Source organism: Aotus nancymaae, unplaced genomic scaffold (assembly GCF_030222135.1).
Source record: "Aotus nancymaae isolate 86718 unplaced genomic scaffold, 86718_ANA_hifiasm-v0.15.2.pri h1tg000089l, whole genome shotgun sequence".
Classification (NCBI taxonomy): Eukaryota; Metazoa; Chordata; class Mammalia; order Primates; family Aotidae; genus Aotus; species Aotus nancymaae.
Genome location: NW_026988504.1, coordinates 10,338,552 through 10,365,738, shown reverse-complemented (window position 1 = coordinate 10,365,738; position 27,187 = coordinate 10,338,552). Strand labels below are relative to the sequence as shown.

General features: G+C 49.8%; 1 protein-coding gene and 1 long non-coding RNA gene across 3 annotated transcripts in view; one reads left to right on the top strand and one right to left on the bottom strand.

Annotated features, from left to right (window-relative positions):
* The first annotated feature begins 7,264 nt into the window (after positions 1 to 7,264).
* On the top strand, positions 7,265 to 12,460 carry LOC105718171 (uncharacterized). Its single transcript, XR_001107692.2, has 3 exons — positions 7,265 to 7,944; positions 8,132 to 8,311; positions 8,431 to 12,460. It is a non-coding gene; the product is annotated as an uncharacterized LOC105718171 (long non-coding RNA).
* SLC39A11 (solute carrier family 39 member 11) overlaps positions 11,441 to 27,187 on the bottom strand; it is a 444,045-nt gene continuing 428,298 nt past the window's right edge. For both annotated transcript variants that reach the window (XM_064369170.1, XM_064369171.1), the window contains exons 8-10: positions 18,091 to 18,189; positions 14,542 to 14,700; positions 11,441 to 13,127 (exon numbers count right to left, since the gene is read on the bottom strand). In XM_064369170.1, coding sequence (XP_064225240.1) covers positions 13,049 to 13,127; positions 14,542 to 14,700; positions 18,091 to 18,189 — 337 coding nt within the window. In that variant the 3' untranslated portion in view covers positions 11,441 to 13,048. The remainder of the gene's footprint in view (positions 13,128 to 14,541; positions 14,701 to 18,090; positions 18,190 to 27,187) is intronic.

Genomic DNA, 27,187 nt, shown 5'->3' with positions numbered 1-27,187 from the left:
GTGGCGGGGGGACTGAGCTCTCCTTCCCAGAAGCCAACTAGAGCCAGTGAATGGGCCCCCGAGACTCCGACACATCATTTTCATAAAAGCAGCCCCAGGAGAGCACTGCATTAGGAAAAATCATTTCCCCGTGCTGGCAGCGGGCTCTTCTGATGATGGCTTTGGCAAACATCATGCACGCCAAACTTGTGCAGTGCACGCCCTTGGCTGACGTGCCCGACAACTTACGGGACAGACCAGGGATGAGGGAGGTTGGAAGTATGAATTCCCAAATGAGATTCCCTACAAATGGAACACCACCCGGACAGGGTCGCCCCTCCTTCGTAGCCAGCAAGGTGGCAGGCTTTCCAGAAGAAGCAAGGAGATTTTGTGACCAAAAAGAAACTGGAAGTGGCCTGCGTGGACGCTGCGCATGCTATTGCGTGCATTTCTTGACGCCTCCTGAAAACCACTCTGAGCTGTCGTATTCTATCCGGTCACCCCCTCCCTGCCTCCACCCTCCTACCATGTGACTGCCAGTCACCAGGCCAGGAATACCACAAGCGTCTTCTTCGGGCACACGACCGTTCCTCCGCAGACATCTAGACTGACCCTGGCACTCCACACAGAGGGAGGGGTCGGAAGACGAGCGTGTGTTCAAAGCCCGCAGTCCCCTGGGGAGGGGTCACTGGCACGATCTGCCTTGGCTACCGGGGCAAGGCAAGTTCAGAGCTACAGTTAGTGCTGATTCAGCCATGCTCCCTCGGTCTCATTCCCTGGGCTCCCCATAAGCCTAGTTAAGGGCATGAAATGAGCTAGTGAGTGAATTTTCAGAAAAGCACATGTTCCCTTAGAAATACAAGATATTTGAGTCAAATAATATCAAGCAAGATTTTGTTGTTTTGGCCAAAGGCCACTGTTTAAAGGAAAGCAATAAAATACATGCAATATATAAATTCTATAAATTATAGTTATAGAGTAAATTATAGTCAATTTATACAGTAAATTATAGTTATATAGTAAATTATATAGTGTAACTTTTTTTTGGTGTTATAATGGTATCGGAGTTGTGTAAAAAAGAATGCTGTTCCTTCTCCAGATACATACTGACCTGTTTATGAATAAAATGGCATGATGTCTGTCTGTTTGTTTTTTAAATTTTTTGGGGGGATGGAGTCTTGTTCTGTTGCCCAGGTTGGAATGCAATGGCATGATCTCAGCTCACTGCAACCTCAGCCTCCTGGGTTCAAGCCATTCTCCTGCCTCAGCCTCCTGAGTAGCTGGGATTGCAGGCCTGCACCACCACAGCCTGCTAATTTTTGTATTTTTAGTAGAGATGGGGTTTCGCCATGATGGGCAGGTTGGTCTCGATCTCCTGACCTCAAGTGATCTGCCTGCCGTAGCCTCCCAAAGTGCTGGGATTGCAGGTGTGAGCCACTGCACCTGGCATGTTTGTTTTTAATAACAAGGAGGAGGAGGGAGGTGAATAAGGCAGAACTCGCCAAGGGCTGATGGTTGTGGGACTATGTGATGGGACATGGGGATCCATGACACCATGCTGTTTGCTTGAGCATAGGTTTGAAATTCTCCATAATGCAAGGTTGAACAAAAACACATTTTAAAGATCAAGACAGAGTAAAGAATACATCAGCAAGTGTACAAACTTACGCATGCATTGCAGAACAAATGATCAGATCTGGCCTTGCTTTGAAATTGTAGTGGCTAAAACAGATTTGGTTTTGCTTTTTTGTAACCAGATAGTAAGAAGGTTGAGGAAGCGCCTGTGGGTGTCAGACAATAAACCACTCACTGGCTTTTGGGTTTTGTTTTTGAGATGGGGTCTCACTCTGTTGCCCAGGCTGGCCCTCTGTTTCTGGTAGGATTCCAGAGCCAAACCTAGTGACATTTACTCTCAAAATATTTCTGCTGTAGTATCAGCAGATATATTTGTTAGACTTACGTCTAACAAAGTTAGTGATCAGACAGAAGTCTGACTATCCCTAAACACAGGATACAGTTTGATCAAGGCGGTAGGTATGGTTTAAAAGGACAGACTGGGCCAGGTGGGCGCAGTGTCTCTCACCTGTAATCCCAGCACTTTGGGAGGCCCAGTTTGGGTGGATAACCTGAGGTCAGGAGTTTGAGGTCAGGAGTTCGAGACCAGCCTGGTCAACATGGCAAAAACCCAGCTTTACAAAAAATACAAAAATTAGCCAGGTGTGGTGGCACGCACCTGTAGTCCCACCTACTGAGGCAGGAGAGTCGCTTGAACCTGGGAGGCTGAGGTTGCAGTGAGCCAAAGTCACACCACTGCACTCCAGCCTGGGTGGCAAAGCAAGACTCTGTCTCAAAAAAATGAAAAATAAAAATAAAAGGACAAACTGGTCAGGTATAATGGCTGGCAACAATCTCTTTTAATCAACTGATGCCCTAAGGTGAAGCATCCCACATAAACTCAAGGATATTTTTATTACTTTTGTGTGCTATTTGAGAGAGCCGTAATTCCATTTTTAGCTGGTACATGTTCAAGCTAATGTTATCCACTTAATCTTTTCCTCTGGCTATTTTGGTTCTTAGCAGATTGTATTGGTTGAGATTAAGATTAGAGGTAATATCAAAACCACCAGTTCAGCACCTGAATTGTAACAGACACATCCACCTGCATAGATGCTCTTTCCTTCTGATTGGCAAGATCTTAACCTACTTCTCAACTGATTTCAGTATCAAACACCCAGGCCTGGCTCAATTCCTTTCTACAACTACCAAGAAAATCTAAGTGGATGATGAGGCTGACCAATCTATAGGCCACGGGCAATGCAGGAAGTCAGTGGCCTGCAAAAAGCTGGGCACCAGGTTACGGGTAATATTCTCAGGGCCCAACATGGGTGGCACCAGCCTCCCTGACCAATCAAAGGAGGCAGGAAATGGAAGCTGAGCTCACAGTGGGAGGAAGCTGGGTGTGGCTGGTGGTGGCAGCCCTGGGCAGAGAAGGGTGTGTTTCTGAGGGCGCCTTGTACCCTACCTGTTCGCTGCACCTTTCCAAACCACAAAGCGCTGCCTGCAGTTCCCTGACAAGGCTGATCACAATCTGCCACACTATCTGAATTGTCATCTCTTCTACAGATGCGCATTGAGTGCTCCGAATCCTGAGGACGCTCCCCTGAGGAATCTTGCCTTTTCCCAGAGCCATGCTGCTTGTCCATCCAGGCATGTGGCAGCACCCTGCTACAGCGATGCCCCAGGTGCCAAGCTGCATGCCCGCCACCTCCCCTCCCTCCTGTTTCCTCAGCCTGCCTCTTCTACCCAACCCTGAGCCTCAAAGGAGGCTGAACGATCCTCCTGTTTTCATTCTTGTCTTTTGCAGCTGGGAAATGACTCTTCAGAATGACAGAGCCCATGGAGGAAAGCACCCACACCTGACCCTCCATTTAACGTTGAGAGTGCTATCTGCCAGCCAGATGCTGCCACTATTTCCTGAGGACTAAGAGACATGGCTCTTTGCCTGGTGGAGACGTGAGGACGATGATGGGAAACAGGCATACTGGCTTTGGAGGTTTTCTGGTTTGTAAAGAGAGGATTTTACTTTTCAGCATCTGCCAGCCTGATAAGTTTGCCAAGAATTCTACACTAAACAAACACACATGCCTACATCACCCCTCCTCCCAAGCAGGCATCACCCACTGGGGAAGAAAACAGCTCCCAGGAAGGCGGATGATAGGGGTTCGTGAACCTTCCTGGTTTCCAGGGCATGATCTGTTTTAATCCACCAGAGGACTTAAAAGTCTATTCTGTCAATATCTCCCTTACTCGTAAAAGAAAACTAAGGCTTAATTTTGACTTAGAAGATTGTTGTTGTCTTATTATAAGTTTTGAATATGTAGTATGCATGTATATATATTATTCACTACATACATATTTATATATTTAATAGAAGGTATACTATATATTTTAATATAGCATATATAATTATATATTAAAATATATTTAATTATATAATTATACATATGTATTTTAATATATAAAATGTATATTTTAATGTATAGGTAAGTAATACACATGTATATACAAATGTATATATAAATATTTATGTATATATTCAGATTTGAAAGCCCTGGGAGACATGTAGGTCCGTACCCTCTTGTAGATATCGTAGTGGGATCCTGGCTTTTGGTTATTGTTTCCCCCGTGTCTCCTGTTCCCTTTCCTTCTCTTTTTTTTTTCTTTTTGAGATAGAGTCTCATTCTGTCAGCCAGGCTGGAGTGCAGTGGCGCAATCTTGGCTCACTGCAACCTCTGCCTCCTGGATTCGAGCAATTCTCCTGCCTCAGCCTCCCGAGTAGCTGAGATTACAGGTGCCCGCCACCACGCCCAGCTAATGTTTGTATTTTTTTTTTTTTTAAGTAGAGACGGGGTTTCACCATGGCTGGTCTTGAACTCCTGACCTCATGATCCTCCCACCTTGGACTTTCAAAGTGCTGGGATTACAGACAAATTTATTCCTTATGCATTTGGGGTCGTCCTTACTGCTGTGTCTGATCTCCATTGGCTGGAGCCAGACCTCACAATCTAAACTAAAACCCGATTGGCTAACAACTTAAAACTTTTCTAAACAGGTAAAAGCAATGGAGAGCTGGGACACGCCTGTGAGCACGTCCAGCACAGATATCTTGGTTAAAGTACAAGGACATAGAATGTACTACGTGTCTGTAAGCATGGCATGTCTAACAGTTACATAGGATAGGGCTTAACAAAGTTATTAGCACACTTATTCTTTAACAACAAAGAAACTTTAAAAAGGAACTTTTCTACTTCCCACAAGGAAGAAGGTCAGTGAGAAATGTATTATCATTGTGGCTCATAGTGCACCAGAGAGTGGCGGCTATATCAGAAAAGCGCCCTGCATGATTTCCAAACTGATCTTTTAATCTGGGGGAGGACCACGGGCTGTGGGGATGCTGGGATACAGCTCCAGAGGTTCACCCTCTGCAAAGAATCACACACCTTTCCTTGGGCCGACACAAACCAGTTGCTCTTCTGTTACAGGAAAAGGGGTCTGAATCAGACCCCAAGAGAGGGTTCTTGGATCTTGTGCAAGAAAGAATCAGGGCAAGTCTTCAGTGCAAAGTGAAAGCAAGTTTATTAAGAAAGTAAAGGCATAAAAGAATGGCTACTCCATAGGCAGATAACCATTCTTATGGTTATTTCTTGATGATATGCTAAACAAGGGGTGGAGTGCTCATGCCTCCCTTTTTAGACCGTGGAGGGTAACTTCCTGACATTGCCGTGGCATTTGTAAACTGTCATGGCGCTGGTGGGAGTGTAGCAGTGAGGACCATTTTAGTTTTGGTGGGTTTTGGCCAGCTCCTTTACTGCAACCTGTTTTATCAGCAAGGTTTTATGATTTGTATCTTACGCCGACTTCCTATCTCATCCTGTGACTTAGAATGCCTTAACCGTCTGGGAAGGCAGCCCAGTAGGTTTCAGCCTATTTTACCCTATTTAAGATGGAGTTGCTCTGGTTCACACGCCTCTGACACGTCCTGCTCTCCAACCAATGCACATCTTCCATGCCCTGGGGCAGAGGGCAGTAGCCTCCTACCCTGAGGATTCTTGAAGGTCTGAGGTCTGAGAAGCCCCCATCGGGGACCTCTGAGGTCTCAGTGACAGCCCCTGAGGACAGACGGTGGCTCCCCAGGACCCTTTCCCTTTTAAGAGTCCAGGCACTTTCACTAGGTTGAGAGCCAGAAGGTCAGAGAGCAGGAGAGAATCCAGAGGTAGGTTCAGGGTTACTGTTTTACTCAGCCCTGCATGGCCAGGCCCAGCCTCCCGCATCCTGCTGGAAGGAGGAGGGAGACAGGTCTAGTTCTTCCCAGGGCAGGAGAGAAAAGCACATTGTGGGCTGGGTTCCTCCTGCCTCTGAACACACCGCCACCCCCTCTCCCAGTTGCTGGGCTGGACTGAGTGGGAAAATGAAGGAAAAGTGAATCAACTAAATGGGGTTCCGACAGTGTCTGGGAAGCCTCTAAAGCTCCGGAGCACCTCAGGCGTCCCTGTCCTGATTCAGAGGTGAGGTTACTTTAAGCCAAGGAAGTCTGGGCTTCGGGGACCCTCACTCGCAGGCCCCGTTCCAGAAAAACCCTGCACCTAAGTTACGTAGTAAGACTTCTGTATTATTTCTTTCCAAAGGGCGCTCCCCACGTTGTATACACTTCTGGCCCCCACATCTGGATCCACCCTGGGAAGGGACAAACTGGAGGCAGCCGCCCACAGACGGCCGGGGGAGGCGGGGGTGTCTGACCGGCCTCGGTATCGCCAAGCCAGGTAACAGTGGTCGCCCCTTGCGTCCCTCCCCGTCGGGGGCGCATCGCCTCTTGCGTGCAAAGCCCGGGCACCGCCGCGAGTCCCACCCCCGCCCCGTGCAGGTAAACAGCCGCCCACTGCCCGCCCTGCAGGGCCGCCCGGGGACCTGCCCCCGGCGCCACTCCAGGCGCCCCGGGGAGGCCCAGCCCGCAGGCCCCGTCGACTTGGCGCCGCGCCCCGGGAACGTGCGCCCGGGCTTGCAGCCCGGCCTCACCTGGCCCCAGCGCGGAGCCAGATCACACCTGCCTGCTGGGTGAGCCCAGGCTATTCGTGGAGGGGAAGGGACAGGACCTGGGAAGGGGCATCTGTGGCTTAGAAAGACCCTCAGGCAGAGCCGGGCGTGAGGTGAGCTGATGAAATTCCCGAAGCTGTATAATTCACACCGCAGATTTTTGCCTTTGCCTCAGTCTAAAAGGAATGGGAAAGAGCCGCTGGGCTCTCATTTGCTTCCAACTTGCACAGATTCAACCACCAATTATCCGGGAGGAGAGGCGTGCAGGGCGTTGTGCGAGAAGCTGCAGCTGCAGGCGAGGCGCGGGGGAGCCCGGTTTCTGCGTCCTGCCGCCTCCACGCACAGCCAGAGCCCACCCTGCCACTGCGTCCCGGTCCTCACGGGTAGAGTCAGCACAATAATATCTAACTCAGGGGAGATTCAAGGAAGTGGTGAGGGCGGAAAGTCCCCAGCCTGGTAGAGTGAATACCTGAGCAATGGCCTTTCGGTCCGTCTTCAGCACAGCAGGACGAAGATGTCTTCTGTTAGGACCCCACAGAGAAGATCCAGACCCGGCCACCTGCCCCTACCTCTCTACTTCTCATCATACCAGTCACCTGGGTCCTGTTTTTGTTTTTGGTTTTTTTTTTTTTTGAGACGAACTCTCGCTCTGTGGCCAGGCTGGAGTGCAGTGGCTCGATCTCAGCTCTCTGCTTCCTCTGCCTCAGCCTCACCAGTAGCTGGGATTACAGGCGCACGCCACCACGCCCAGCTAATTTTTGTATTTTTAGTAGAGTGGGGATTCACCATGCTGGTCAGGATTGTCTCGAGCTCTTGGCCTAATGATCTGCCTGCCTCTGCCTCTGCCTCCCAAAGTGCTGGGATTACAGGCGTGAGCCACCACACCTGGCCAGGCAGTCCTGTTAAGCTATGCCACACAGCTTAAAGAAAGACACTGGCAAGCTCAAATCCCGAAGTTACTGGCTCTTCCTTCAGAAGAGACTTAAACCAAGCCAAGGACCTCCTATGGCAGTTCTGAAATACTCCCTTCCCTCCTGAGTCCATACAACTGAGAAAATAGACGGGCTGCGTGCCGTAGCTCACGCCTGCAATTCTAGCATTTTGGGAGGCCAAGGCAGGCAGATCACTTGAGGTCAGCAGTTTGAGACCAGCCTGTCCAACATAGTGAAAGCCTGTCTCTACTAATAATATAAAATTAGCCAGGCATAGTGGTGCACACCTGTAGTCCGTTACTCTGGAGGCTGAGACACGAGAATCACTGGAACCTGGGAGGTAGAGGTTGCAGTGAACTGAGATCACGCCATTGCACTCCAGCCAGGGTGACAGAGCGAGACTGTATCAAAAACATAAACAACAAAAAAAGGAAAACCAAAGGTAAAATTCAATCCGGAGGGCTGGCCAAATTTCTACACTGGTTAAAATCACGGCCTTGCTAAAGAAATTTGGGGCATTAATCAGGAAGGGGTGAGACCCAGAGAATCAAAATGGAGATAAATGAGAGGATTTGGAAAACCTGAAGTTCTCTGAATCAGCAGTCCTCAAAAAGCCTCCTTTGTTTCAGCAGAAACCCTCTTCTCCAGTCTTCTGAAGCACTTCGTAAAGACACCACATTTCTTTGCCTCCTTTGCGGTCACCCTGCAAGAGCAAGCCAGTTCGTCTCATGCATTACCCTCAACCGTCTCCAGGATGGACAGTTAGATCCCAGCACTTCAGAAAGGAGGACAGTCGCAAACTCAAACCGGTGAGGCTAAGGATTAGAAACCAACATGATTTCGGGATTTTCCTCATTGAGGGTTACTTAATAAATTGGTGGAAGGTCATCATTTTACATTGATCTGATGTTGTTGACATATGTTGCAGAGATTATGGATTGACTGTGTTGGCATGAGAAGATGGGAGTGACTCTGAGTTGGACTGACCACTGGACACCAAGTGATTATTATCCCTATGTATTACATGTCATTTGCGACCCAAGCTGTCCGTCACGTACTGGGTCGTCTAACACGCTCATAAAATCCCATTACCAACTGGAAATGACTTACATGGGACTAGTATCTAACCAGGTACAGAAGGCACAAATACATCAGATGCACAGGTAGCTCATTCCCTGGGTGCCTGTGCCTGACCCCGTCAATCTAACACTGGCCTCAAAGGGGATTTCCCAAGAACCAGTGACTAAGAGAGGAAAAACCACTGAGCCTCATTTACAGGTAGCTTCACACCATACGCTGGCTTACCTTCTAAATAGATGACTGTGATGTTATAGTCCAGCAAAGACAGCAGGTGAGAGGGAGAATCTCCTGGGGAGGGGAATTTGATGGACATAACTCTGTGTTCACTTTGCTTGGAAGGAAAGAAAGTTTCACGCAAGGAGCTATAGCAATTTCCGAGCAGTGTACAGGGGGGATTCTGTACAACTGGTCACAGACTTGAAAGGAGCATGATTGGAGGTTTGACGAAGAGGAGAGGCGTGGGAACACATACGTGGCTTCACTTCTGAGAATGGGCGAAATTTGAAAATGTTTGTTGCTTGAGTAAAACATTATCCAAAATACCCACTATGGCAAGAGCTAATAATAAACTGAACCAGGCCATCTGCTTATGTGTGGTGATTTCTTTCTCCAGGCACATCGTTGCTTCCTCAACTGATTCATGAGCAGAAATGACTGTGCTGGGAATGCAGGAACTGTGATAGATAGATTCAACCACTTTGGCTTTCCATGATCAATGCAGACCTGGCCCCTGAGTGCAGACGGCCATCAGTGAGCACCCCTGACCCCTGCAACAGACCAGACTCCAGGGACACCATGGACTACTTAGGTGCGGACTGGTAACTTTGGACCTCTTCCATTATGGGAAGGGCAGTGATTTCTTCTCACTGAAATGGGCTCATATGTCTGAATTTGGAATTGACCTCCCTGCCTGTAGATCATCAGTAGCACACTCTACAAAATTGCTTCTGACCACAGAATTCACTTTACAGTGAATGAGGGAAAGCAATGGGTGAAACCCTTGCTGATGGATCCTGTCATCCAGAAGCATTCATCTGTATTCTGCTGTGACGTGATTTATTGAAGATTTCATTTCAGGACTGAGAGACGATCACACCTAAGGAGACTGAAATACTGTCCTTTAAGACGCTGTTTGTTCTGGACTAGGGAACATCACGTGGTGCCATTTCTCCCACAGCCAAACTAAACAGGTCTGGAGGAAGGGGAAGTAGGGATGGTGCGACTTCCATCATACTGAATGACTCTCTCTTGAACTTTTTCTTCTGCCAATTAGCAATTTTCGTACCCAGGAAAGGAAGGTTGCACCATTGGGGCAGCTGGCCATGGGGGTGGCTCCCTTTGGAAAGGGGATATAAAGCGTTTGTATGAGTGATGGTTCCATTAAAGTAGACACTTTTTTTTTTAAGGTGAAATTTGGGGAATTAGAGTATATATGGATGTTGAGCTGAAAAAGGGTGATACAGTAATAGTCTGGACATGTTGGCTAGCCACCTGGAATTTCACATCATTAGGTAAAAAAAAGTGGGTTAACAAGGCTGGCAGCAGTGACTAGTCCTGGGAAAGTGCTGCCATACCACAGGGTACAGGCCAGGGTGGTGGCTATGAATGAAATTCAAGTGATCCTCTCAGCAGTCTCCTCCTTCTCCTCTTCCAAGGGTGGGAGTTAAAGGAAGACGGTTGCCATCATGCATATAGGCAGGACCACGTTGGTCTCTGTGCCCTTAGGAAGGAGGAAAAGGGTCACGGCTAGTAGATTACACCCCATTCATCTGAGGTACTGGCTGAAGACAGCATGCTTGGAATGGAAACTGGGAAGAGGGAAATGTAAACATCATCCAGGGGCTCTCCTCCAGGGCAGGAAATGAGAGCCGTGGCCTCTACTTGTACTTCCTGTCTTGTGTGTATCCTGAAATATGTTAACTGTCTCTCTTTGCTCTCCCTTTATTGGTTTTATTGTATATGGGGTGCACAGTTATGGTTAACTTTACACTTCAGCTCAAAGATACAGAATAAGGAGATAGGCTTGTTATCCCACTGGAAGAGGGGTATCCATTACTCAGAGACCCCGAGTACAGGAGTTGAAAGACATTGGGGTAACTCCCATTGGGCAGGGGATGAAGTTTTGATTATTTGAGGAATAGCTACATGTTTTAAGCAGGAGTTTTTTCTTTAAGTGAAACTAGAAGAATTATTATGTTGATATTGAACAACGAAAGAGTAAGGCTGTAATGAACTTAACAAACCTTTTTTTTTTTCTATTTTGGTTCCGTACTGTATGAACTCATTCCAAAATTTGGAAAATCCACTATTATGTGAGTCTTGGGAAGGGGCAAGATCATCTAGTTCACGGGCATAGGATCTCAGTTCTGGCAGCTCGATGTCCTGATCCAGAACTTTGAATGTGGAGCCAGGACACAGGACCAAGGTCAGTGTAGAGTTTGTTCTTGTGGCAGTAGTGGTGGTGGCATCAAGGTACAGCAGTTTCATGAGTGGTGTCCAGGATCTAGGGACCAGCTCTGGGGGCCGTGGCATCTAAACCAAGCTCTTCTCCAGTTATGAGTGGGTCATGGCCCCAGACCTCTGGCTTTCTTGGATACAACCCATTTTCAAGCCTGATTCTCTTAAAGAGCCTGTGAGTTCCCTACTAGCCTTCTATTCATTTCCTTTTCTGTTTAGGTAAGCTGCTGTTGGATGCTGTTGTTGCAACCAAGAATCTGACTAGCCCTTCCCGTCTGAGCTCCTTCTTTCTCTCTCCTGGTGTTGGGTCAGGGAGGTGTTAGTTCCACCTTTAGTAGCTCTTATAATGATCATCCTTGCAAAGAAGCAGCTTTGAGAAGGACTGAACGTAACACAGGTCATCCACAACATCTCCTTTATTGATAATTAATCACAGTTATGAGGTCTCGTCCATCAGAAAGCACAATCTGCATTATGTAGAACTACATACAAAGACATAAAAATAAAACACGCATACACCACACCAGTTAATCTCAACCAATCAAACCTCTGAATGAGTCTTCAATTTTGATCATCAGTGCTTTGGAAGAACATACCCAGACCCAGCCCAAGGTTGGCCTTTGGGGTCTGATAGCATTCACAGAGCAGGAGATTCACCCTTGGAAGGAACTGAATGTGTAAACTCTGAGAGCAGACACTGACAACTTCAATGCCTGCACACCTGGCTCCGGGGCTGCCTGCCTTCTCAGCAGAGCCCAAAGTCCCATGTGTTCCTTTCATTAATGAGGACGGCAGGACTTATCTATGTTTGAAGTGGACAGGCCATTGTTATCCCTGTTGGAGAAGCTATGTATGAAGGAGTAGGCTGGCTTCTGGTCTAGTCCGACTCATTCCTTATAGGAATATTTCAAAATGACAAGTTGGCTAAAATTTACTTAAAAGGGGAAATGTAAAATTTTCTCTTCTTTTCCTATCCCCGTCTTCCTTTCCCATCCTAAGCCCTCTGCCAAGGCCTGCTGCAGCTCAAGTTTTTGGTCAGGTTACAAGTTACCAAACGGTCAACAGGGAAGGACCCACTGCAGACTCCAAAAGGCTTTCATTCACTTGGGTTAACTGAAGTGGCTCCTTCTTTTGGTAAATGAAGAGTTTGAGTTCTAGCAGTTTGCTGGTGTCTCCAAGTCTCTTAGAAAAATGATGGCTATAAACTTATCAAAATAAATGCCTAGGAAATTTGGAACGCATGACAAACTGCTTTGCTCCTGGAATCCATTGAGAGCAGAGGGCTCTGATCAAACCCACACTCTGTCTGTCTTCTTTCACAGGGCTCACTGCGAGTTCACAGTTGTCCTCATCCCCTTTCCTTCAATAATGTCAATCTTTGCCTTAAAAATAAAAGCCAGACTAGCCAATTTCCTTCTCTTTGTCTGTGTCCCCTCCCATGTAGTATCTCCTTGGGAGGAGGCAGAGGAAGGCGTGCTCCTCTCTGGGCTGGCTCAGCCTTGAAAAGTAGCTTGCTATCTTTACGGTGCTCCAGTTACAGCATTCTAGATGGGTAGAGGCTCAGTAGGGCGGGAGCAGGAGGGGCGGAGGAGAGCTGTGCTGGCCACTCTGCCCTGAGTCACTAGGCCACCAAAATGCTTAGGAGACGTCTCTTGGTAGCTCGCTTCTATAGGTGACCTTGAGGAGTTGGGAGGGAGACAGAGGGTCCCAAAGCAGAGATTTCCCTGATCTGAAGTTTCTTGATAATCCCACTGAAGAAAGAGTCTATTCAGTGGCCAAAATAAAAATCTGTATTTCCATGACACCTTTAAATTCCCCATAAAATCAAAACCTCCCTCAAAGCAAAGTAAAAACGGTCCTATTATAATCATAGTCGATCAGGACAATGAGATGAAGAAGACAGAAAGGAAAAAAAGTTTTAATGGGAAGAAAGAGGCTTGTGGTCCCGTAGAACCCAACCACTGCCGTTCCCTCGCGTGGTCTTTCCTGGGGTCTGAAGCATCTCAGTCCTAGCCCAGGCCGACGTCCAGTGACATCATCACTACGAATCCCAGGATGGAGGCCCAGGACGCCAGTTTCCCATTACCACTGGAAGGGAAGGACAGTGAGAAAAGTAAGACCTTAATGTCCCCTGAGGCCACGGCTAGGCTGAAAGTATCCGCTGCAACGTCCAGTTCCAAGAGAAAGCACGCTACCAGCAAGAGTGGTAACATTTACTGGGCTCGCTATGTGCCAGGCCAGCTGATGAACTCATGGAACCCCAAAAAGCAACCTCATGAGGTCAGTATCATAATTATCCTCATTTTACAGGTAGGGAAACTGAGGCAAAGAGAAGTCACTCGCCCAAGGTCACCTATGATGGTTCTGTGGTGTATGCTTGAGTAATAAAGAGCGGTGATTATTTCTTAAAGATATTATTTAATTTGGCCTAGAAAACTAGCTTCAAAATTATTTGATAAAAAACCAAAACAGGCCGGGAGCGGTGGCTCACGCCTGTAATCCCAGCACTTTGGGAGGCCAAGGCGGGTAGATCACCTGAGGTCAGGAGTTCGAGACCAGCCTGGCCAACATAGAGAAACACTGTCTCTACTAAAAATGCAAAAATTAGCTGGGTGTGGTGGTGGGTGCCTGTAGTCCCAGCTGCTTGGGAGGCTGAGGCACAAGAATCACTTGAACCCAGAAGGTGGAGATTGCAGTGAGCTGAAATGCACCCTAACCTGGGCGACAGAGTGAGACTCTGCCTCAAAAGAAAAAAAAGACAAAAAAACCCAAAATGAAACCAAGGAAACCCTTATTCCCACCCCCTGACACCTGGCTTATAGCAATGAGGACATGCCTGTATCACCCTGAATGACATTTTAGAGCTCACCTCTCCCCTCGTTCCAGCCCCAGAGAACTGAGAGAGAGGATGAGAGAGAATATACAAAAATGATAGTCTACTGCATCCAGGGACAAGGGGCAGGCGTGTATGCCACTACCTGGTGTCACCTCATTTCTTGACCCACCTGCCCTTTGCTGCCTTTTTTTTTAAGACAGAGTTTTGCTCTTGTTGCCCAGGCTGGAGTGCATGCAATGGCACGATCTTGGCTCACTGCAACCTCCCCTCCTGGGTTTAAGCGATTCTTCTGCCTCAGCTTCCCCGGTAGCTTGGATTACAGGCATGCGCCACCACGCCTCGCTAATTTTGTGTTTTTTTTTTTAGTAGAGATGGGGTTTCTCCATGTTGGTCAGGCTGATCTCAAACTCCCGACCTCAGGTGATCTGCCCACCTCGGCCTCCCAAAGTGCTGGGATTACAGGCGTGAGCCACCACGCCTGGCCTGCTGCTTTTCTTTTAGTTTCAGAGAGCACAGTTGAGGAGGGAGTGGGGAGGATCTTGGGAAGGGGCAGATGGAGGTGGAATAAGGAAGGGAGAAGCAAATGAAGAAAGAGCAAATGAAGAAAGGGCTGGGGGCCCAGCTGGGACCGGGACAGGGATAGACAGGGAGGGAAAGTTCTCCAACCTGATCTGGGCTTCGGGGATGATGTCATCCATGACCACGTAGACCATGGCACCGGCAGCAAAGGCCAGAGCATAGGGCAGGATGGGCTCAGCCAGCACCACTGCAAAGGCACCGAAGACCCCGGCCAGGGGCTCCACCATGCCGCTCAGCTGCCCGTACCTAAGGAGAGAACAGAGACATTTACCCCTGCAGGGGGAGGCAAGCAGACGCTCCACAAGCCCAGACGGTGGACTCAACCCCAGCTCACGGATGCGTGTCCTTCTACATCATAGCTGAGCACGGCAGCGCAACGGCACATCATTGCTCTGTTGTAAGTTAGTGAGTTCGTTTGTTTAATTTTGTTTTTTTGAGACAGAGTCTTGTGCTGTCGCCGGGCTGGAGTGCAGTGGCGCTATCTCCACTCACTGCAACCTTTGCCTCCTGGTTCAAGCGATTCTCCTGCCTCAGCCTCCCAAGTAGCTGGGACTACTGGCACCCACCACCATGTCTGGCAAATTTTTGTACTGTTAGTAGACATGAGGTTTCACCATGTTGGTCAGGCTGATCTCGAACTGCCGACCTCAGGTGATCCGCCCACCTCTGCCTCCCAAAGTGCTGGGATTACAGGCGTGAGCCACTGTGCCCGGCCACATAATTGTTTTTTAACCACCTTTTTCTCCTTCCCAAACTCCCTAGGAAACAGTTACAGTAGACCCTCAACCCTCAATTATCTTTAGGGTTTTAAGTTTCCTGCATGGTCTTTTAAAAATAGTATCATTATTGAGATAGAATTCACATACCACATGACATGTCCATTTCATGTATCCAGTCCTGTGGTTTTCAGTGTAATTGCAAAGCTGCGCAGCTACCGTCTCTATCTAATTCCAGAACATTTTCATCACCCCGAAATGAACCCCACAAATACTGGCCACCCTCCTCCCACTCTCTCCCTCCTTCCAGCCCCTGGCAATCACGAATCTACTTTTTTTCCTCTTCTGGGTATTTCATATACATGGAATAACACATAACGTATGGTCCGTTTTGACTGGCTTGTCGACTTAGCACACTGTTTTCGGGGTGTATCCACGTTGCAGCATGGATCAGTACTTCCTTCCTTTTCATGGATAACATCTCGTTGCATGGCCACATACATGTTAGGGACCCACCAGCAGTGGAGACCTACACTGTCTTCTGACTGACGGGACACTGATGAGGAATGATATGGGCATTTCCCAAGGACAGTCAGTTGTACCTGGCATGTTTGGGAGTTCCCCCTATTGAAGGGGCTGCACCCAAGCCCCTCTGCTGCACCTGGCCATGTGTGCACGGACAGCCTGTCTCCCTCACCTTCATCTTGGATTAAGGTGAGATTTCTGCTGTTAAGAAATCCCTGGCCAGGTGCAGTGGCTGACGCCTGTAATCCCAGCACTTTGGGAGGCCGAGGCAGGCAGATCACCTGAGGTCAGGAGTTTGAGACCAGCCTGACCAACATGGAGAAACCCTGCCTCTATTAAAAATATAAAAAAATCAGCCAGGCGTGGTGGTGCATGCCTGTAATCCCAGCTACTCGAGAGGCTGAGGCAGGAGAATCCCTTGAACCCGGGAGGCAGAGGTTGCGGTGAGCCAAGATTGCACCATTGCACTCCAGCCTGGGCAACAAGAGTGAAACTCTGGCTCAAAAAAAAGAAAGAAATCTCTTTATTTGAGCTAGTAAGGGGCAGGGGGAGGTCTCTACCACTTGAAATCAAATGAGCTCTGATGCAAACAGCAGCACATGTGAGGAGTGAGAATTTCAAGAGCAGGAGATGAGCTGGAACCCCAAAGCCTGAGCCCCACGGGCGAAAGACACCTGCCACTGCAGAACCCCAACAGACGAAGCGTTGAGGCCCCTTTCTCCCTATAGGGGTTCAGCAGGCTACACTGCCTCTGAGCCTCAATCCCTCCGTCTGTAAGATGGGGGTGAGAGACGTCTTCCTTGCCCCACCTCCCCAGATGTCAGGAAGGCAATGAGGGCACTGTGAGGACTGTGAGCTCCCCACTTCTGCCTGCCTCTTTCTGGCCAGCAGCAGACAGTGGGCATGGGATGTGCTTTTTGCTGCAGAATTGTCTCAGGAGGGGGCTGCTTCCTGGTTCTCCTGGCTTTTATGCACAGTCCAGAGGAATTGGCAGCTCTCTGCTTTACAGAATTCTTGGCCTTGGCTTTGTCACCTCAGGAAAAAGTGGGTTTGATGTCAAGTCCAGACTAGAGTGAGAGAAACAAGCTTTCTCTCAGGGTCTGGATGCCGACCACAAAGGCACCACTCCTTTTTCTAGTCTCCCCTGGTTCCCTGACTGTAGGAAATAACAGTTACAGTTTTTATAGTAAAAAATAGTCCCTGGCTGGGTGCGGTAGCTCACTCCTGTAATCCCAGCACTTAGAGAGGCCGAGGTGGGGGGAATCCCTTGAGGTCAGGAATTCGAGACCAGCCTGGCCAACATAGCGAAACCCTGTCTCTACTAAACATACAAAAAAATTAGCCAGGCGTGGTGGTGCACACTTGTAATTCCAGCTACTCAGGACGCTGAGGGACAAGAATTGCTTGAACCCAGGAGGCAGAGGTTGCGGTAAGCTGAGATCGAGATCGTGCACTCCAGCCTGAGTGACAGAACAAGATTCCATCTCTCTCTCACACACACACAAATAGTAATAATAATAACCTCTAAGGCCACCTTGCTCTGTCCTTGCCCAAATGCTCTGTTCCACAGACTCCAACAATGGAGGAAGAGATACCAGAGGGTGGAAATAAAATAATTTTAGGATATGCAAGAATTTGTAAGTCATAAGGCCCTGTAACACGGAAGGCATTCTGAAACTGTAATTGGCTATCTTTTCAAATGCTCTTACCATACATTCTAGAGTAGCGATTGTTTTAACAAAGAAGTGCTCTGAGGCTCGGAGTCCTGCGTGGAGGACTGGAAGTGAGACTTCCAGTCTCAGGGCCACCGCTGATGAACCAGGTGACTTGAGCTGGTCATTTGACTCTGGGCTGTGGCTCCCTCCTCTGAAACATAGGGACTCACCATTGACATTGGAAGTAACATTTAAGGAATAGACTAGAAAGCTCTTTGGGGAAGATGAGAATACTAGGTATGAGTACAACAGCATCCGATGTGGTTCTAGTGTTCACATCGACAGGGGTTATGACAGGAGATACTGTGATGCCTCCTGGGGACAGGTAGTTGTAATGTGAGTGTAAGCTAAGGCATCTGACATCTAGAGTGGACAACAGGTCTACCTCGGTTCTCCCAGAGCCTAACCCTGAATGGGCATGGCATGCCTCTCCACAGAGGGCTTTAAAATAGGAAACACAGCCAATCAGGTTAGTTTATGTTGAGGATGAAAATCAGAAGATGAGACTGAGGGTCCCCTCAGCCTTGCGGGGTACAAGATTCACTGGGGTTATTGGTGTTTTACCAGGAGACTTAGATTGGCTGCCAGGTCAGAAGAGGCTGTTCTTGCACAAAGAAGCCCACATGGAGGACTGTGAGCACTTGACATCAGACGTGACCTTGCCCTCCAGCAGCACTCACCAGAAAGCTCTCCAGGTGGAGAAGCCTGCCCCTCGCAAGGGAAGGCTGACAGCCAGGCCCTCAGGAAAATTCTGGATCCCGATTCCAATGGCCAAGTTCCTGAAAAACCAAGAAAGCACATGAAGGCTGCTGTCTGGAACAGGTGCCCACACAATGGGAGTCCCTGGCCAAGGCCCAGACCTCCTTGGGTGCTGGGGAGCCAAGAGGAGACCTGTGACCTTTAGTAGGAGAGGAAGGAGAAAGGTCAGGACATGCGTGTAAGTAAAGAGCATGGAAGCCGGGTGTGGTGGCTCCTCCCTGTAATCCCAGCACTTTGGGAAGCCGAGGTGGGCGAATCACCTGAGGTCATGAGTTCGAGACCAGCCTCATCAACATGGAGAAACCCTGTCTCTACTAAAAATACAAAATTAGCCGGGCATGGTAGCACATGCCTGTAATCCCAGCTACTGAGGAGGCTGAGGCAGGAGAATCATTTGAATCCTGGAGGCGGAGGTTGCAGTGAGCCAAGATCGTACTATTGCACTCCAGCCTGGGCAACAAGAGCAAAAGTCCATCTCAAAAAAAAAAAGGAGCATGGGCAGCAGGAGAGAGTGACACAAGCCCTCTGCCCGTCATGCTGTCCTGCGTCCTGGGCAGGTTCTGCTTTGCTGCAACAGAGAACACGCCGGCTGGCTCTCAGGATGCCCCGAGTTCTGCCACGTGGCTGTATAACTTTGCACTTTTCATTTTACTTTCTACACCTCCATTTCTTTTTCGTTTTTCTTTTTTCTGAGATGGAGTCTCACTCTGTTGCCCAGGCTGGAGTGCAATGGCATGATCTTGGCTTACTGCAACCTCCGCCTCCTGGAGTCAAGTGATTTGCAGCTAATTTTTGTATTTTTAGTAGAGATGAGGTTTTACCATGTTGGCCACACTGGTCTCGAACTCCTGACCTCAAGTGATCTGCCAGCCTTGGCCTCCCAAAGTGCTGGGATTACAGGCGTGAGCCACGACGCCTGGCCTACATCTCTTTCTTATATGCAACTTCGGAACAATAATATCCACCAGGAAGGATTGCCGAGTGACCCCATGACCCCAAAATGTCAGTTACATCCTAGCGTGGAGAGGTGCTCAATGCATTTTGGTTTTTATTCCATTACAGCATGGAAACAGGTATATCACATTTCATCCAGAAGCGAAATGGGACAAGGAAGTGCAGCTGCAGATGCTGATGGTGCCACAGATCTGGCTCTGGGCTCAGCTTCTCCATGGGCTCTGCAGGTCTGGCACCATCACTGCGATTCTTTGGGCCCCCGTGATGCTCGCTGTGATCCTCTCACCTCCTGCCTCTGCAGGACAGTGAGGGGCTGTGCTGGCAGATGCCTGTCTTCAAGAACCTACTTTCTGCACAAACCAGGCATTGGTGTGTGAAAGGAGAGAGAAGCAAAATGGGATGTGTACAAATGCGATCTGTGATCGCATGCCTGGCCTCAGGGGGCTTAGTATTTAGCCACGGAGACAACACGGGCATAACTATGAAGAACCCTCATTGTGCAGGCTGCAAACGACAGCAAATCAGCCAAAAGTCAACTTGCACAGGAAGCAGAGGCATGATTGGAGGGAAATGGGGTCCGTCCCAGTGCCTTAGGAAGGCCCTTTTGCGCATGAGACTCTACCTTGGCCCGACAGGTCCAAGGAGCAGCCCCTCCAGGAAGGGCCATCTGAACAACAAAGATCTAAAGGGGATGAGAATAGGGTGTCACTCGCCAAGCAATGCTGGGGTGTGGCCCGAGGGAGTTGTGGGTAGACTAGATAGAAAAGGGAAACGCTACCATCACTGGACTTTCAGGTCAACTGGCTCATGTCCATCCATCTTGCTGCCCAAAGGAATCCACCCATTGCTCAGAGGCAAGGGAGTGTTGTAGACTGGCAGCTGGGCGCCCCTGCCCATGACCTGCCCCAGGCTCGCAGGACTGGGACACACTTATGGCCCTGAGGGTCCTGTCAGGCCTGCTCCGGCTGAGGCCCGAGTTCCAGCCTCCAGCAAAGAACACCAAGGAGAATCCTGTTTAGTATCTGACCTCCATTTTGTTTCAGGGCTTGGCCTTCACCCTGTTATTACCTTTATCCCCCCAACTCCTGCACATGTTTCATGGAGGCTCACAGTTCCAGACACATCAGGAAGAACAGCCCCCACCTCAAGTCTGCCAGTCAAGTAGACTCTTAGGAAAAGACCAGCCCTGACAGAACCTCGCACCTGTCACCACTGAGCTCCCATGTGGTTCATGTAATTAATGCCCATCCCATCCCTTTTTGACAAGTTTACAATGAGCCCCTAAGCATCTACTTCAGCTTAAAATCTGCCCTGTGTGCTGATTTTAAGCGCGTGCGACAGCGTTGGGAGCCACTGGCCTAAGCAGGCATCAGAGGAGGTGAGGATCAGGAGAGCGGTCAAGCCCACCTCCCCGCCCCCCTCCCCGGAAACCCTTCCTGGCTATCCCAATCCCCAACACAGGCTGGAGCCAAGGACACCTGTGGCCACTACTAAATGCATCAGGAGCCTGCAGCCAGGGTGCTTACTGTATACAGGATCTGATCTGGTGAGCGCTGGAGGAGATCCGGGGCGACAGAGGACAGGAGTAGCAAAACAGGTGGTATTCAGGGATACGGACGTGGAACAAGTGACGGAGAATAGTGGGCACCCTGTGGCAGGGTCAGTCCCCCTTGGGTGGGGTGGGGGAAAAGAGCCCTGAGCTGACTTAGGAGCCGTGGGGCCTAGACTGGGGCTGGGGGATGGGAAACTGTGAAAAGGGACAAGTGCAGCCTCCCCAGGGGCCATGTGAAAAATCATCAGTTCCTTAATAAAGGAAATATTATGGCGTCTTGGGGCTGACAGGGCCATTGAGCCTGTCTCTCCAACCTGCAGGCAGGACTGTTCATGAAATGGAGTGAACAGACAAGAAGACAGGGTCAGCATGCACGTGAAACTGGTCAGACTGGTCAAAATGGAGGTCAGACCACACCAGCCCAGGGCATGTCCACAAAAGCTGCATCACTCAGCATTTGCTACGTGTCTACCCAAATCCCCGTCTATATCAACCAAAGATGTGCTCTCCTTTGGCTCCTTAGAGAGGGCCTCAGCATGCTTCAACTTCATCCCTTGATCTAGAGGGCAGCAAACTTTTTGTCATGGGCCAGATAGTAAATATTTTAGGTTTTTCACTCCACTGAGTCTCTGCTGCAATCACTGAACTCTGCCCTTGCAGGTGCGAAAGCAGGTATGGACAGTATATAAACCATTGAGTGTGGCTGTGTTCCAATAAAACTTTATTTACACAAACAACTGGTGGGCCAGATTTGGCCCATGGGCTGCAGTTTGCTGACCCCTGCCCTGATAGCTCAGTGGCTGCAGAAAGATCTGACAACATGAAACCACAGACCCTGGGCATTGGAGACCCTGTGTCTTCTTACGTTCTCATGGCCATGCACGGGGTAGCTGAAGTTTGGGCTTTGCAGTCTGACTTCTTCTGTCCAAATCCAGGGTCTGTGCCTTGTTAGTTGTGCTATTTTCCATTTCTCCAACTATAGAATTTGAAGAACAGTAATACCCACCCTCCCTTCACAGGTTGCTGATATGATTACCTGGGATGGTCCCTCTAAAGCCCTTAGAGCGCGGGAGCTGGTATGCAGTAAGCACCTAATAAATGCCTGTCCTGGGGTGGGGGTGAGTGTTATCGCTGAGGTTGCAGTGTGAGCTGACAGAGACAGGGACTTAAGGCTTTTCCAAGAACTCATGAGTCCTCTTTCCAAGAGAGACTACAATTTTCCACCCTGAAACTGAAACTCGTTCCTCTACAAAGCTCTGCTTCAAAGACACCTGGCTTGGCTGTTTTGCTTATGGTTCATCTGTGCCTGAATTCCCATCGGTATTCATTCATTTGTTTCTTGTTGACACTTCCGTGAGATTTTTACACCACTTGTAAGATTCTGGCGAGGACCATTGTACAATCTAAAGGCATTTCAGATATTGTGTTCCCGTATACTGATGCGCCTGCTTGGGTTGTACAGAAACTCCCAGGAGATGTGGACTCTTGCTTCTGCAAGATGTATAGGGTTGGAGTTCATAGCCTCACTTCTTCCCTCCGGGGCCCTGGGCCTAGGACTCAAAAGCTAGCTTTGGAAGGCATTGCTGAACCCTGCTTCAGTTACAGGATGCTGTGAAGCATGTTCTAACCAGCCCTGGGCAGAAATACAGCCTGTACTCGCAGCTTCTGCTACCAGTTTCATGTGCAAGCTGACCCTGAGCTCCTATCCCAGGAGTCAGAGGCATGCGAATATATTTCTGTTGAGGACAAATTCTTGCCAGTATCTCATAAGCCCCTGCAACTTGGTTCGGTATCTCCTTGCAGCCCTCAAGATGACAGCGAAAATACAACCAGCCTCCTTGACCTTTTGTAAAGCCCTGAGTGCAAGGTTTCTTTCCAATGAGGAAGGCCAAGGCTTCTGATCTCTTGGCCCTTGCCAGGCACCTGGTGGCTGGCTCTCAGTCCGCTGCCATTGCCTGCACCTCCTATTCACAGGCAGGCGCATGACTCACCACGACTGTAGCCACAGAGTGGCCAGCCCAATGTCACTGGCAAGTCAGAGGTGGGGCTCCCCGTCCAAAGTCCTCGTCGTGACACAGCGCTGACTACAGCCATGGCCAGGCGGGGTATGGGAGCCTCCTCCACATCCTGTGTGGGAGCCATCGTCCTGATAAGCAGCACAGGAACGCTATTCTTCCATCCCTGGCAAGCCTCATTACCTCTGCCTTGCCCCAGCCCTGGCATGGGGCTTCCAGCCCAAACAGCTGCCACGCCCTCTGGATCCTGCCAAGGGCATTGCCTTGCTGGGCGGTCACAGAGTCCCTCCTGAATACTCCCGGGCTCCTTTGCCCTCAGCAAGGGCTGGCACCACGGCTTCTCTACCTTTCCTACCTGTCATGCACAACACAGCTTCACTCGGCTGTCCTCTACACACACACGCGCACGCGCAGGCCCATCCATGTTCCCTCGCCCCGCTGCATGTTGGGTAACTGTCAGAGGCCCACTGGTGGGGGTGACCAGTGAAGGGCCCCGTCCCTTCCAGACCTCTCCTCTTCTTCCATCATCTGCAGGATGGGATTTGAATCCACAGCTCTCAGACCTGACGACACATGCCAGTCACGGGGAGCGCCGGCAAATGCCGATGCCTGGGCCCCGCCCTGGAGATCTTGCTTTATTGCCATGGCCTTGGGCCCCGTGTATGCAGATCTTAAGAGTCTGCCATGGCGTTGAGAGCTACTGGCCTAAGCAGGTGTCAGAGGAGGTGAGGATGAGGATGAAGGCCAAGCCTGCCTCCCTCCCAGGAGCCCCTTCCCCTGCTATCCCGATTCCCAACAGTCTGGGAGCCGAGAACACCTGTGGCCACTAATGAATGCATCAGGAGTCTGCAGCCAGGGTGCTTACTGTATACAAGATCTGATCTGGGGAGCCCTGGAGGAGATCTGGAGCAACAGAGGCCAGGAGTAGCAAAGCGGGTGGTATTCGGCGATATGGATGCATAACAGAAGCGATGGAGAATAATGAGCACCCCGTGGCAGGGATGGCCTCTCGGTGGTGGGGGGTGAGCCCTGAGCTGACTTAGGAGCCGCGAGACCTAGACTGGCTGAAGGGTGGGAAACTGTGAAGAGGAACGAGGGCAGCCTCCAGGGGGGCTGGTGGCACAGAGGATGCCCCAGGCTCACCAGCTTCCCTCCTGAGACCCTGCTGTGCATTTCTGCAAGGCCTCCAGTCTAACTAAACACTCTGTGCTGACAATCTTGGGCAGGTGGGGTTTGGTGGGCCATTCTCCCCATCCTTTAAGCTCTGGGAAGGGAAAGCCCAGATGAGAAGTTTCCTTTCCAGGATGGGCTATTAAACATTCAAAACAGCATTCAAAAGCAAGGGAGAAATTATAAACCCATGCCCTTCCGAAGACAGGGAAGCTGCTGTCTTCTGGGTTCTGTTCCTCCCCAGCAGTAGCACAAAGACACCATTACTAGTCTGAACCATGACACATTAATAGGAAGGAGAGGGAAGTGGAGATGAAGGGCTCTGTTAGAAAAGAAACTGCAGGCTGTCCCCTAACAAGGTCCCCTGTCCCTTCCGTGACAAGCCAAGTCCCATGGGAACCTGTCACCAGAGCCTGAATCAGAGCAAAAAGGCAGAGATCTCTCAAGAAGGGCCAGGAGAGGGCCATCCCTGTGGAGAGTGGCACAGGAGAGGAGAGAGGGAGTGTGGAAAGGGAAGGAGAGGGAGGAGGCGGGCGGGGAGGGTCAACAGGGCAGGGTGTCATTGGGGAAGAGGGGGCAGATGATTCCTGGGGTTGAGCTGCACCAGCAAGGACAAGAGCAGTCCTGATGAGGCTTCTCAGGGAGAAGCCTTCTTTAGGGAGGAACCCAGGGTCTGTCTGCAAGGATGGCCTCAGGGAGGCAGGGTTTGCCTTGAGGCATCCAGACTTCTCTTCCTTTTCCTTAGGAATCAGAATTTGCTAGGAGGGGGCAAACCCAGAGAACCACCAGGAAGGGGGGTCCCATCCAGCATTGGAGGAATCAGGGTTTATTTTAAAAGTTCATTTTCTGTTATATTTTTATTTTTAATATTTATTTATTTATTTATGAAACAGAGTCTTACTCTGTTGCCAGGCTGGAGTGCAGTGGCAGGATCTTGGCTCACTGAAACCTCTGCCTCCTGGGTTCAAGCAATTCTGCTGTCTCAGCCTCCCAAGTAGCTGGGAATACAGGCACACACTGCCACGCCCAGCTAATTTTTTTAGTATTTTAGTAGAGACTGGGTTTCATTGTGTTGCCCAGGCTGGTCTCAAACTCCTGAGCTCAGGCAAACCACCTGTCTCGGCTTCCTAAAGTGCTGGGATTACAGGCATGAGCCACTGTGCCCGGCCATAGTTTTATTTTTAAACATCAAAGGCCAGGTGTAGTGGCTCACACCTGTAATCCCAGCACTTTGGGAGGCTGAGGCAGAAACTTGGGAAGCTTGAGGCCAGGAGTTTGACCAGCCTAGGCAACATAGCAAGACCCTCTCTGTATATAATAAACAAAAATAAATAAGAGAAAAAAGAAGAACAAAAAAGAACAGAATTATTAGGCGTAATTCAAAATCATGTTAAGAAAATTAAAAAATAGGCCAGGTACGGTGGCTCACACCTGTAATCCCAGTGCTTTGGGAGGCAGAGGCAGGCAGATCACGAGGTCAGTAGTTTGAGACCAGCCTGGCCAACACAGTGAAACTCAGTCTTTACTAAAAATACAAATATTAGCCAGGCATGGTGGCGCATGCCTGTAATCCCAGCTACTAGGGAGGCTGAGGCACGAGAATCACTTGAAACCACGAGGCAGAGGTTGCAGTGCGCTGAGAGAGGCAAGCCACTGCACTCCAGCCTGGGCAACAGCGTGAGAGTCTGTCTCAAAACAAACAAAATAAATAAAAATAAACATCAAGGAGGAGCAGAGAAGGAAGAGAGAATGGTGAGAAGGAAGATGATAGGTCACCTGACGTCTCTGGCTTTGCGCAGGAGTGAGTAGCAATGGTTTATCTCATTAGCAGTATGCAGGCCAGTATGTGAAGAGGTCAGAATTCCCTGAATACAGTGTCCCTTTTGGGACAGGAACCACGGTGCCCAACCACTCTGGTTCACCCGGGACGGAGGGATTTCCCAGGATGCAGGACTTTCAGTGCTAAACCTGGGACAGTCCCCCGATAACCGATGTGAGCCAGTCACCCTCAGAAGCACTCAGAAACAGGGTAGGTGGCAGAGGCAAGCTAGGGGAAGACTTTTAATTCTCCACAGGGGATCTATACAGAATCCTGGAAGCTAAGCAGATGTCTGAAAAAGTAAAAAGCCCTGCCTGACACTTGCAATGGTCTAATGCAAATTTGGGCCACTTGTAGCCCCTTGGATCGACTTCCCTCTAGAGAGCCAGCTTCCCTGAAACCCTCACTGGCCCCATAGATGCTGGGTTGGTCCTTGTGGACTGTTGTTTGCAGCCCAGCCCTGAGTGACACCCAGGAGCCAGCAGGGCATGGCAGAGGCAGAAGAGGTGGCCTCCCTGCAGGGACAGCAGCAGACACTTTGCTGTCTTGGGTAGGGACACAAAGAAGCAATTCAGGCTGCTTAGGAAACCCCCGGCACTGACCTGTGAGGAGGTGGGGAAGGCACTGGGCCCGCACACAAATAATGACTCCTAGCAGATGGAGGGGGCTGGGCCCACAAGGGAGGCCAAGGAGGTGTAGGCGGGGGAAAGGGGCCGGTGCCTCTTCAGGCTGGATGCAGGGGCAGAGGTGGACAGCCTGAGGGACTTTTCCAGAGGTCTCTCTCATCTCTTGCTCTTCCAACCTGGTAGAGGCTGATGACCCATGGCCAGGGTCCCAGCAGGCTGCTAGGTAAGAAGGGCCTCCATTCTTATATCTTCAGAGACCACTAATCCCAAGCAGTGGGCAACAGGAAGAAAGGCATCCCCAGCAGGAAGTTGTTCCCGCTTTTTCTGACCCTGTTTCGCCCCAGGAGCTGACTTCTCATCTCCAGCATCCTCCTCCTCCTCAGTGCCCCCCCATCACCACCCACATTCAAAGTGAGGGTCCTTGGAGGTTGCCTGGCTCAGCGCCTTGACGGTTAAGATTGTTAAGGTAGAAAGAGGAGATGCAGGCAAGTTCAATGCCTTGGAGGCCATGTGATGGGTAGGACCGTCAAACATAGCAGTCAAACACATCGGGTGGGACCCCAGGTGCATAGGTGTGTCCCAGCGCGAGCTACACATAACTCAGCCTTTCTGTTAACTGAAAAATAGGCATTGGCGGCGCTCTCGTGTGGATGGCAAATGATCACTGTGACGTGCCAGGCCCAGCTCAGAGGCCAGAGTGGGTTGGGTGCTCTTTAAATAGCAGTCGCTGGTAAAACTGCCCAAGTCTCCTGAATGAGGCAGCGATGAGAGGGGCACTTAAGCCTCCATTCCCCAAGCCTGGTGACCTCCCAGCCTCACACCAATTTCTTCTACAATGGGTGCGCCTCAACCTTCTTAATTCTATGACCTCTTGGGCAGAAC